This window comes from Halichoerus grypus, chromosome 13, assembly GCF_964656455.1.
Source record: "Halichoerus grypus chromosome 13, mHalGry1.hap1.1, whole genome shotgun sequence".
Taxonomy (NCBI): domain Eukaryota; kingdom Metazoa; phylum Chordata; class Mammalia; order Carnivora; family Phocidae; genus Halichoerus; species Halichoerus grypus.
Window position 1 is genome coordinate 49054133 of NC_135724.1, and position 13328 is coordinate 49067460.

The 13328-nt window shown below is 34.7% G+C and overlaps 1 protein-coding gene across 7 annotated transcripts in view; it reads left to right on the forward strand.

Annotated features, from left to right (window-relative positions):
- ROCK1 (Rho associated coiled-coil containing protein kinase 1) overlaps positions 1 to 13328 on the forward strand; it is a 150266-nt gene that overhangs the window by 24342 nt on the left and 112596 nt on the right. For all 7 annotated transcript variants that reach the window (XR_013443368.1, XR_013443369.1, XM_078060545.1 and 4 more), the window contains exon 2: positions 9444 to 9525. Coding sequence is in view for 5 of the 7 variants with exons in the window: in XM_078060545.1 (XP_077916671.1) it covers positions 9444 to 9525 (82 nt within the window). In the remaining 2 variants the exon portion in view is untranslated. The remainder of the gene's footprint in view (positions 1 to 9443; positions 9526 to 13328) is intronic.

The window sequence follows — 13328 nt, forward strand, 5'->3', positions numbered from 1 at the left end:
TCTACCTATATTGTTATATTTGAAGTAAGTTTCATTTCTGTAGATTGGTCATGTTTTGTTTATCAGCTCTGATAATCTGTCTTTTAACTTGAATTGTTGCTTCAGACTATTTACATTTAATATAATAGTTTTTTTAGGAGCCCAATGTGGGGCTTGATCCCAGGACCATGAGATCATGACCTGAGCCGGAACCAAGAGTTGGCCGCTTAACCGACTGAGCCACCCAGGTTCCCCCTTTTATCTCAGAGTGATCAAGATCTGGATGGAGTGCCTGGGTGGTTCAGTTGGTTAAGTGTCCAACTCTTGATCTCAGCTCAGGTCTTGATCTCAGGGTTGTGAGCTCAAGCCCTGTTTTGGGCTCCATGCTGGGCATGGAGCCTACTTAAAAAAAAAATTTGATCTTATGAAAATTTTTATAGGAACTTTAAGAAGATAACATTAGCTGTTTTTTTTTTTTTTAATATTGTTAAACTGCTGCTAAGTAAAGAACATATGACATCTATTTATTTTTCCCCAAAGGGAAAAAAAAACCCAGTCATTTGAAAGAGTACTTTGAAAAACAACACTTTCCCAAAGAAAGATCAAATCATACGAACTTTTTCATTTATTCGTACCATGAGAAAGTCTAGCTTCTCTTCATCCATACCTATACGCTTGTAAAGTGATAGGGAGGAAAATCCTTTTTGAAATTATCCATGAGTATTTTTCTGTGACTTACTAGGATATATCAGGTTCTTATAACAGCCCTGTGTAGTAGTTACTGTAGTTATCTTTGTTTTACAGATGAGAGCATTGAGGCTGTGAGGGGCTAATAACTTGCTAAGATCATGAGACTATTAAGTGTTCTAGATTAGAATATGACTCCACGTCCTTTTGAGAGGATACTATTTACGTAGAAGTATTTTTCTTTTTTACAAGGTTAATGTCTCATCTTTGTTTCTTCATTCTGTACTCCCTAACATTTCTTGGACCCTCACTTAATTATTTATCTTCTATAAATCTATATCTCTTCTACCTACTAGTGTTCCATCAAGTTTAGGTTCTAATCATGCAGGCTTCTAATCTTTCTCCTTTCTTTTGGCCATTATTCATTTTCCATTAACTTTTTTTTTTTTTTTTTTTTAAGGGAGAGAGTGTGCACACTTAGGGAGAGTGTGGGGGGTGGGGAGGGGCAGAGGGAAAGGGAGAGAGAATCTTGAGCAGGCTCCATGCCCAGTCTCAGAGCCCCGAGATCATGACCTGAGCCAAAATCAATAGTCAGAGGCTTAACCAACTGAGCCACCCAGGTGCCCCTCCATTAATTTTTCTACCCACTAGAAGCTGGTTTATGCCATTCTATTAAAGATTGATAGTGACCTTTTCTTTTTAATTTTTCAAATAGTTTCATTGCAGTTTCTCCTCTGGGGCTAGATGGTCTATTGTACATTTCTACTATAATCTCTTGTCTCAGGTGTCTATGGGTATTGTAGTTGTTTTGCAGCTTTTATGAGCAATGCCCACTGCTTTTTTTTTTGCCTGTGTTCCAAGTTATGCAAAACAGATGAGGTCCTTGCTTTAGTCTTTCAGGCATTCCCCAGACAGTTTATAACAGATATATACAATAAGTTACCAATATGGCTTTACTGTGCTTCCTCTGATTCAAGATGGGGGAAGTGGGAACCAATCTGCTGCCTGCTCAAGACTAAGCTTGCCCCCATTTGGAGGAAGTGGGATAAGAGTGAGTAAAAATGTCACAAAACTTTCTACCATTTGAAGATGGCTTTTACTTAATTGGACATTTGCTTGACTGCTCTAAACCTTTGATTGTTTTTCTAAGTTGCTGCAAAGTTCGTTCAGAGAGCTTCTGGGATTTTTTTGTTCTATTTTCTATCAGTGGGGAATGAGAGCTTGGAGCTTACTAATCCACCATTTTGTTGATGTTCAGTAGTGACTTTTTAAAAACAATTGTAGTAAAATATATAAGATGAAACTTAGCATTTAAATTATTTTTGAGTGTACACTTCAGTGGAATTAAGTATATTCACATTGCTGAGCAACCATCTAACCATCTTAAACCATATTTAATTACAAATTATTTGGCCTCTTTTGCTTTTTTCATTCTATTTGACATCTCTGTGGCATTTGACTCTGCTTTTAAGTTATAGAGTTATCTCAGCTTTCATGATGCTATTATATTCCTTTCACCTCTCTGACTGCTTGTTAGCCATTTTTACTCCACTTACCTCTCCGATGTTAATGTTCCCCAGGGTGATATTCTTTACTCTTTTTCTATTCTCCCATTGTTTATACTCACTGGGTAATTGCATCTGTTTTCATGGATTTAAGTGGGTTCTCATGACGTACAGATTTGTATCACGCCCAGTTACTCTGTTGAACTCATACTCATTTTCAACTCCCATCTCATTAGCCATAAAATGGTATTCTACAGGAACCTCAAATTTTATATCTAGAATATTTATCTTTCCAAAAAATTGTTTCCAAAAAAAATATATTATCTGCCTTGGTTAATGAAGTCACTACTCACCTAAAATAGAAGATATAAATAATTTTCTAATCACATAATCATTCTTAACCCTTCCTGTTTCTCTTCTGGTCACTCACCAGGTTCTTTTGTTTCTAATGCTCCATTCTTGTTGCTCCAATTTATTTTTTTATGATTTAAAAAATTTTTTTTAAAGATTTTATGTATTTATCAGAGAGTGAGAACATGAGCGGGGTGAGGGACAGTGGGAGAAAGAGAAGCAGGCTCCCCCCTGAGCTGGGAGCCCAGAGTGGGGCTAGATCCCAGAACCCCATGATCATGACCTGAGCCGAAGGCAGATGTTTAACCGACTGCGCCACCCAGGCTCCCCCTTGTTGCTCCAATTTAGTTCAGACTTTCATCTTCTTGTGCTTTGGTTACCATAGTGTCCTCCTAATTCTTAATTTCTATACCTGTCTCTTCCTTTTCAAATTTATCATCTTTATTCTTGCCAGGCTTCAGTAAAATAAAAACCAGTCATGTCACTCAACTCTCTTTCCCCCCAAAATTCCTGTGGTTCCAAATGGATATCAGAAGATAAATACTCAGATTCTTAGCCTGGTATGTTACACCTTTAATGCACATTCTGTAACCCATCTTCACAGCTTTGTCTCCTTCATTTGCTTCTTCTCACCCTTCTAGGACCACAGCATCCTATTCTCATTTTCTGAATTCTCCTTGCCTTTCCTCTCTCCTAGATTGCCTTGCCTACCTCTATCTTATTCTTCCTTATTTGTTTTTAAGGATCAGCTCGAATTTCATCTCCTCCTTGAAGCCCAATTTGGTTAAACTGTCCTTTCTCTGTTCATGTAGTACCTAGTTACAACACTGAGGATGCTGTAATACTACTTTTTCTACCTAACCAATGAACTCCCAGATACAGGAAGTATTATTATTACTGTTGCTACTGTTATGTCTGTTTTCCTATAGAAGAGAAGGGAGACCTATAAATAATTACAGTATAACATACAACAATTCCTATAATAGGGAGCACATAGGAGGTCATCATTAACATTTTCTTAGGGTGATGGGGAAAGAGCACAAAGTAAGCAACATTTGAGGCAATTTGAAGTACTGTTCACATTCCAGCTGGAGAAAAGAACAAGCGTAAAGGCAGTGGGGTAGAATGAGCATGACCTATTTAGGAAATAGCTGGCGCACACTGTGGCCCAAGACTAGATACTTGCATGTAGAGAAAATGAGGCTGGAAAGGTATAGCTGAAGACTGATTGGAAAGAGCCGTTGTATGTTTTATTAAGTATTTAGAATACATAATTTTTTTGCACTGTAGTTGTCCTAGGGAGTATTGGCATGTGTGTAGTAATGTCACACTAGTTAAACAGATTTTAGTCATTTAATATCAGAAGTTAAAATTTTGAGGAAATTCTGTTTTCATTTTCATATCAGTGCTTAATTTTGAGAAATTCCTTCCCTCTTTACCTGGTGAAGAGATCAAAATATACCCAAACATTTTCTTTAAATGGTATATTGTCTGTTATCAAAACATCCTTTCCATCAAACAAATGGAAAGATACACCATGTTCATGGATTGGAAGAATTAGTATTGTTAAAGTGTTCACACTACCCAAAGCAATCTATAGATTCAATGCAATCCCTTTCAAAATCCCAATAGCAATTTTTTTTTTCAGAACTAGTACAAACAGTCCAAAAATTTCTATGGAACCACTTAAGACCTCAAATTGCCAAAGCAGTCTTGAGGAAGAAAAACAAAGCTGGAGGTATTATAATCCCAGATTGCAAGGCATATACTGCAAAACTGTAGTAATCGAAACAGTAAGAGTACTGGAACAAAAATAGATCAGTGGAACAGATAGAGAGCTCAGAAGTAAGGCTATGCCTGTATGGTCAGTTAATCAACAACTGAGGAGGCAAGAATATACAATGGGGAAAAGACAGTCTTCAATAAACGGTGCTGGGGAAACTGGACAGCTACATGCAAAAGAATGAAACTGGACTTTTCTTTATACTGTACACAAAAATAAACTCAAAATGGATTAAAGACCTAAATGTGAGACATGAAACTATAAAACTCCTAAGAGAAAATATAGGCAGTAATCTCTGGGACATTGGCCTTAGAGCATATTTGTGGATATGTCTCCTCAGGCAGGGGAAATAAAGTAAAAATAAACTATTGGGACTACACCAAAATAAAAAGGAAAGGAAACCAACAAAACAAAAAGGCAGGCTAGTGAATGGGAGAAGACATTTGCAAATGATATATCCAATAAGGGGTTAATATCCAAAATATTATGACTGTTAACTCCTTGTCAATTGTTTTCGCACTTGGAGGAATGTTAATTTCTGTTAAGATCCTGAGTTCTGGCACTACAATATGTACTTTAGGAAGTGGAGGAGTCTTATTCATTATTTACAGAACTTTAGAGTGTTGAATAAAAGTCAGAATTCCTTCCCCCAATTTATGGTTGGAAATAGACATTCCTTGTGTAACTTATCCACTGCATGAAAGTGGAAGCCTGCGTCACTCTCCTCTACCACAGTGTCTTGACTCCCCATAGCCTCTGTTTTGTATATGCTTTAGATTACACTAGATACCTTTTTGTTCTTATTTCTCTGATAAAAGGCATATAAATTTTGCTTATGGACAATCCTGAAAAGCCATACACTATCTCATACTACTATAAAATTAAAAGTGTATGGTTATAGGTCTAGACACCTAGTCACCATATACAATTAGTGGAGACATCTAGTTTTCCATTAACAAATGTGTTATCGGATTCTGTGGCCAAGCGAAAGTCAGGTACCTGGTGTTAAAAAAAAAAAAAAATCATAGATGGGGATTACTGTGTTGGAGAAGGGTTTATAACATAGTGACCTAAGATTTACTCTTAGAGTTTTTTAACTGCATGACTAAAATGTCTATTTTTCTCTTTATGTCATTTCTAGCAATAGTGAGACTAATTTGTAAAACTTTCAAATGTCAGAGAAATAAAGGAAAGGGGGGAAGGGGGACCGTTAAGGGTCACTTTACATAATTCACTCATTTAATTGTCACAAATCCATTGTGAGTTGTAGGTAGTTATTATCCTCATTTTACAAAAGAGAAAACCTCAGGAAGGCTATTTGACTTGTTCTCCCAGTAGTAGCATGCAAATATACTATGTTTTTTTCTTTAAAATGCTTTTGCTTTATATCCTCATGGTTGAATTCTTTTGGCCCATGTGGAATTCATTTTATTATTAAGCATGACTCAAAAATCATTCGTCTTCATGGTTTGTCCAGTTATACATTTACCAAAGAGTGACACTTTTGTCAGTCCCATCTTGCCCTTGTCCTTACTATTGAATGGGCAATTCTCTCACCCTTTCAGTGCAGCAAGTCCCTATAACTTATGCATTGGTTAATGCTATTTTAGTTCAGTGACATTTATTGAGCCCTTGCTATGTATTTTAGTTAGGATGCTTTTAAGTTATAAGAACTAGAAAATCCAATGCAATTGAATCAGACAGTTCATTATCTCAGGCATGGGTAGAGTGGCTCCAGATTAATTAAGTGATGGAACAAACAATCATCAGGGACCCAGGTTCCTTCCATCCTTGGCTCTGTTGCCCTCATTGTGCTTGACTTTGTCATCTACCAACTTCTTTGAGGCTGCAAAATGGCTGCTGTTTTAGGTGTCGTGTACAGACATGACAATTTCTCTTGAAAGGAAGATATTTCTTACGTGTATCACTTTTTAAGAGAGAAGAAACTTTCCCCCAGAATCCTTCTGTAGGTTTTCCCCTCATGTCTCATGTGACAGATTGTTATCATGTTCCTGTACTTAAAGTGAACACTGGCAAGACTAATGGGCCACGATGTTGGGTTTAAATTAGACTATTTAGAACCAACCTCCTGAAGCTGAGGGAAGTCTTCCCACTCCTTGAAAGCTCATGGAGGAAGTTGGGTGGCTTGAACAAAATTCACAGTTAAATTAGGAAGGTGGAAAGGGGAAATAATTGTTGAATTAGGAGAGCCAGCAGTTTTATCTACTATATTATGAGTAAAATGTGATGATCAGTTCTGGGGCTTACCTTACTCAAGGCATTTGAAATCTAGCTTGAATATTGAAGTAAAAAATAAGACAGGGGAAACTGTTAGTTTTTATAGGTAGTTTAAGGAAGGTCATGCAGAAGAGGGAGTAGTGGTATAATAAAGAAAACAGATTTGAGTCCTAGCCAGTGTCCTTTCTAGTTATAATTAGAAGAATGACTTGTGGTTTTCCAATAATTTTTGAACAGTACAGCTTGAGTTTAAATAGACATATTTATTCTCAGTTCCTACCTTCATTTTTAAGAGATTCAGGATTTTTTCAATCATGTTTTTATCATGGTCATGTTGTATCTTTACTAAACTAAGAGTTAGCATTTTGATTTTGATACAGCTTGCTAGCCAGTATTGGGACAAGTCAGTTAATATTTCTGATTGCTACTTGATAGGTTGTTCAACAAGGTAATTTTTGAGGTTCTTTTGTGCCTAACATTTAGTAATTAAAAAAAAAAAAAACTTGAGTAAGATTGGAAGCAGTTGTTTTTGATTATTTACCAAAGAGAGCATGTGGGTAAAATTTAATATATCTTTCTCTTACTTTTTAAAAAACAATTTAAGCTATTATTATTATTTTTTAAAGATTTTATTTATTATTTGAGAGAGAGAGATTGAGAGAATGAATAGGAGGAAGGGCAGAGGGAGAAGCAGACTCCCTGCAAAGCAGGGAGCCCCGCATGGGGCTAGATCCCAGGACCCTGGGATTATGACCTGAGCTGAAGGCAGATGCTTAACCGCCTGAGCCACCCAGGTGCACCCCAATTTAAGCTATTATAATTTAGTTCTGAATCTTTTAAAATTTGTAAGTGTCTTTGGAAGTAGATGTTTACTAGGAACTCCTAAAATAATAGTTATTATAAAATATATATTGAGATTATATTCCAGACAACTTTAAGGTACCAAAATTTTGCCTAAAAATTTTCTTGTGTCGTCAGTAGTACTTGGACTACTCTATAGTCTAATTTTGGGGAGTGACCTGATGCACTGAAACTTTTAAGAAAAATATTTCTTGAATAATGTAATGCCATTGCTGTTGAGCATAAAAATCACTGGCTTGAAGTACATTTTATGCCTACTTGTTCAGTCATTCTGAATAAGTTGTGGGAAAAAATGAGATATTAACTGTGGTTTCTGCCTTAAAGAACTTAAAGATCTTTTTTAAAAAAGTCATATTTAATTTATCTTTTCCTAGAAAATAGTGAGTTCACATATTTATTGGTTTGGTTTTCCCTTTTTTTTGAAGATTTATTTATTTATTTATTAGAGAGTGAGAGAGAGAGCACGAGAGGGGAGAAGGGTAAGAGGGAGAAGCAGACTCCCCATTGAGCAGGGAGCCCGATGTGGGACTCCATCCTGGCATTACCTGAGCTGAAGGCAGTCGCTTAACCAACTGAGACACCCAGCTGCCCTTGGTTTGGTTTTCCAGGTTAGAATAGAACAAGCATCAGCTGGTCTTTCTAAAAACTGTGTTTTCATAAAAAGGTTCTCATCTTTTTTTCTGTACAAAGAACTACCAGAAATATTCAAATTTTTAGAAGATTCTAGGAAATATATCTTAAAGATAGATAAATTTGCATTAGTGGAGGAGCTTTTTCTTCAGATCTGCACAAACTGTGAATTTTGAAAAGCCAGTTACTGGGTGGGTTGGTCTCTTCAAGCAATCAACAGCATCAGTATTACCTATTTTTCCATGTTCAGTTTCCAACTCATGCAATGATATATATATATATATATTTTTTTTTTTTTAAGATTTTATTTATTTATTTGAGAGAGAGAGAGAACAAGCAGGGAGGAGGGGTAGAGGGAGAGAGGGAGAAGCTAACTCCCTGCTGAGCAGGGAACCCAATGTGGGACTCAGTCCCAGGACCCTGGGATCATGACCTGAGCCAAAGGCAGGTGCCTGCAATTATGTATTTTAAAGCGTGTTTAAGTTTGACTCTGCATTCTGGTTTCCTAGGGAAATATTTTAAGTACTTGTATTTTAAAATAGCTGAGTGATCACACTTATCCTCTGGCTTTAATTTTTCCTCCAACCTTTGGTGAACATGACTGTACAGGGTCTGCAGAAGGTGTGTCTTCCTCTGCTGCTTCTGTTTTTATTCTTGGGCTCCGCTGAATTTCCCCAGCTAAATTAAATGAAGATTACTTGGGATTATCTGAATGTTCCTCCTCTCCTGCCATAAGAGATAAAGTGCTCCTGCCACAAGATATAAATGGAATACATGCATTCCTACTTCAACACTGATTGGTACACCTTCACATTGTCCTGCACTTACTTAGATAATATTTAAAAATCCACTTAAAAGTAGAAGCCCATGTTTGTCCTTTATTAATGCTTGTCCTATAAAGTGCTTCAAAGAAAGAAAGAAAACCCTTATGAAAACCCAATGTGTTTTCATAATTAAAAAATGTATCTAAATGCAGAATTTATTTTATACTACACATATTTTAGGCACTGACATTTAGCTACTACCTTGTAAAATACTGATAGTCACAAATACAGGCCATTTGTTTTTGATGAGTGTGAAATAAAGATAAATGTAGTAGTTGGGGAGTGAAAGGGCATGGAGGGAAAGGGCATGCATTGAAGTCATGTGTAGCCAATTTGTGGTGATTTTGCTGCTTCTCAGACTGGGCGATTTAGAAGGTGAAAAATCTATATATAAAATAAATAAAAACAGATTTTATCTTTTTGTGGCACCCATGTAACCTTGTAGAAGGTGTTAAGTGAATGCAAGATATACGAGAGAGGGCAGATTAAATGTTAAAGCATATGTTTTATTCTTTACTCATAAAAAAGAAAAGTGTTCATAGTGTGACCCCCAAAACTAACTGTTTTGTTTGTTTATTTGTTTAGGATGGATTGGATGCTTTGGTATATGATTTGGATTTTCCTGCCTTAAGAAAAAACAAAAATATTGACAACTTTTTAAGCAGATGTAAGTAATTTTTTGTGGAGGTTAATGACAGACTGTATATAACAAAATCTTGACTTAGATTATTCAAGCCCATCTTTTTTTTTCCTTCTTCTGTCTACTCTTTGGTTATTTCATCTAAAATTCCTACATAAAATGAGCAGGAAATTGAGGAAATAGGAAAGAAACAATATTAATTAGTTTATTAATTTGAGTGCCTCGTAGGAGAATATTTTATAAAATATTTTGCAGAAAAGGGAATGAGAAGTAATGGCTAAAATAAGTATGTTAAAATAATAATATACATACATGCACATTGAATTTCAATAGTGTTATATTTATCCTCTATTTTTCTTTTGTAAATCATTAGCTATTATATTTTAATACCTGCAGGTAAGAACAGATTGCACATGAAAAGCCCTCCTACCATTGAGATAAGGAGAATTTTCTCCATGAAATCTGGCTTATATTTAGGCTTTACAGACTTTCTTTTCTAAAAACCTTTTTAGATTTTGATATTAGATTTTATCACTTAAAATTTGATTAAAGAATTTATTAAGATAGTTTCAAACTTTTAATCTTAAAAAATGATAATAAAATTTAGATCATGAAATCTTTCCCACTCCATTTCTTTATTTCTGTTTCTAAACCATACATAGTGATAACATTTGAGTTGGGTTGGTTTTGTGTTACTCAATTTTGGTTGCATATGTCTTGTTAGAAAAGTTTATTTTTCTAGTATGATCTTTTTCCCTGTTGTATTTATCGTTTTTACACTTTGAAATCTTGCCTCAGAATTTTACCGATCAATTTAATTTTTTTTAAGTGTCTCTGTTTTTTATAAAAATATTTATTCAACCAAATTTTATTTTGGAATTGGTGCCAGAACCTGAATTGGGAACTTTTTAACTAAATTTTCTTAACTTCTCACATCTTACTGAAATTACACGAGAATTTTATCACTGCTTACATTTGTTTACCAACCTACTTAAAAATAGAGCAAAAGAGGGGCGCCTGGGTGGCTCAGTCGTTAAGCGTCTGCCTTCAGCTCAGGTCACGATCCCGGGGTGCTGGGATCGAGCCCCACATAGGGCTGCCTGCTCCGCGGGAAGCCTGCTTCTCCCTTTCCCACTCCCCCTGCTTGTGTTCCCTTTCTCGCTATGTCTCTCTCTGTCAAATAAATAAATAAAATCTTAAAAAAAAAAAAAAAAAAAATAGAGCAAAAGAACTAAAAAGGTGGAGAATCTTGACCATTTCTTATTTGATGAGAGGCAAAGAATAAATGCTCATTGGTACAGAGGAGGGGCTATGTGATTTTGTAAAGTAGGCAGCAAGGATTGGAACACATGCTTTCTTAATTTATTACTCATTTTATTATGCAACATTACTGCTTTCATAATATAAGTATGCCTTTATATTACATTTTAAAATAGGAATATCAATAGCCACAGTAGAAATAAGTAAAATAAAATGAAAGTATAAAGCCTAAAGTAAACTTTTAACTGAAAAATGTGTAAGTTTAGTCTAGTTTTTAAATTGGAGAAAAGTGCAGAGAGTAACATAACAAAATTATAGCAAATTATATCTAGCATTATGTAAAAATTGTGATGAAGGAGGGTTTATACCAAGATTGCATTGTAAAGTTAGTTCAAGGTTCAAAAGTCAGTTAGTGTAATTTACCACATTAACATATTTAAAAAGAAAATCCATAATACCATCTCAGGAGATAAGAAAAAGCATTTGATAAAATTCAGTATCCATTTTTGATTACAAAATATATCTCTGCAAACTAGGAAATGAAGGAAACTTCCTTACAGTGATAAAGAGAATCTACAAAAAATCTACAGTTAGATTGTATTTAATTGTGTATGACTAAGTGCTTTCCCCTTAAGCAGGAAAAGGCAGGCCTGTCTTCTATTATTACCACTTTCATTCAACATTGTCCTGGAAGTTCTAGACAGTGCAGTAAGGTAAAATAAAGAAAAATCATGTAAATTTAAAAAGGAAGAAGTAAAAATTTTTTTATTCAAACAGCATGCTTTTGTATATACAAAAATCTCAAGATTCTACCCAAAAAGCTGTAAGAACTAGTTAAGTTCAACAAGACTGCAAATTAGAAGATTACTATGCAGAAAGCAATTGTATTTCTGTATATTAGCGACAAGCAATTTGAAGTTGATGTAACAAATATAGCACCTAAACATTTACAACAGAAGCAAAAACATGACAAATTTAGGGATAAATTTGACAAAATATGTATAAGACTTGTATACTGAAAACCACATAATATTACTGAGAAATTACAGAAGACCTAAAAAAAAAAAAGTAGATATTCAATGTTCATGGATGGGACAATTCAATAATAAAATGTTAAGAGTCCCCATATTAACTTATAAATAGAATCTATGTATTCTCAGAACGTAAGCAGGTTTTTTTTTTGTATAAAGTGACTGGCAATTCTAAAATTCATATGAAAATGTGAAGGATCTGGAATAGCCAAAGCAATTTTAGAAAGTAAGAGCAAAGCTGGAGAATTAACACTATAGGATTTTCAAGATCAAGACAGTATAATATTAATGAAAGAATAAACATAAATAAATGGAACAAAGTAGAGAATCCGGAAATAGACCCATACATATGCAGTCAACTTATTTTCAGCAAAGGTGACAAGGTAATTCAGAATTCGAACCTTACTTCACACCATATACAAAAAGTAACTCAAAATTTTTCATAGACTAGACTTAAGAGCTAAAATAGCACTTCTAGAAGAAAACACAGAAAATATTTGTGACCGGTTAGGCAAGACTTTCTTAGATGGGACACAAATAACATAAACTACTTTTAAAAGAAAATAGATTAGGTTTCATCAAAATTTAAAACTTTCTCTCTTCAGAAGATATTGCTAGGAAAATGAAAATATGAGCCATAGACTGGGAGAAAATAGTTGCAAAACATGTGAAAGGGGAAAGAATAATCTTTTCAATAAATGGTGCTCAGACAACTGGATATCTATACGTAAAAGAATGAAGTTGGATTCCTACCTTACACCATATACAAAATTAATTCAGAGTGTAAGAACCAAACTATAAAACTCTTAGAAGAAAATGTTGGCATAAGTCTTTATGCTCTTGAATTAGTTTCTTAGATATAATACCTAAGTACAAGCAACAAAAGAAAAATAAATAAAATGGACATCAAAACTAAAAACTTTTGTGCTTCAAAGGACACTGTCAAGAGAGTGAAAAGACAGCCCTCAGAATGGGAGAAAATGTTAGCATATCATATACCTGATAAAGGATTGGTATATAGAATATATAAGTAAGTCTTACAAGTCAACAATAAAAAGATAACCCAATTTAAAAATGAACAAGTGATTTAAATAGACATTTCCCCAAAGAAGATACACAGTTGGCCAATATGCAGCATGTTTAGTCATTGGATACTTTCAAATTATGGCCACAATGAGATACTATTACACATCTATTAAGATAACTAAAATTTTAAAAACTGACAATATCAAGTATATGTGAAAATGTGGAGCAACTGAACTCTGGCACATTGCTGGGTGGTTTGTAAAATGGTAAGGCACTCTGGAAAACAGTTTGGTGTTTTTCTTATAAAGTTATACATGCTTTACTTTATGAACCAGGAATCCCACTTCTGGGTATTTATTCAAGAGAAACGAAAGCATGTGTCCACACAAAGACCTCTTTGAGAATGTTTAAGTGGCTTTATTCAAAATTGCTGTAAACTGGAAGCTACTTAAATGTCCATCAGTTGGTAGTGGATAAACAAATTGTGGTACATCCATATAATGGAATATTTAA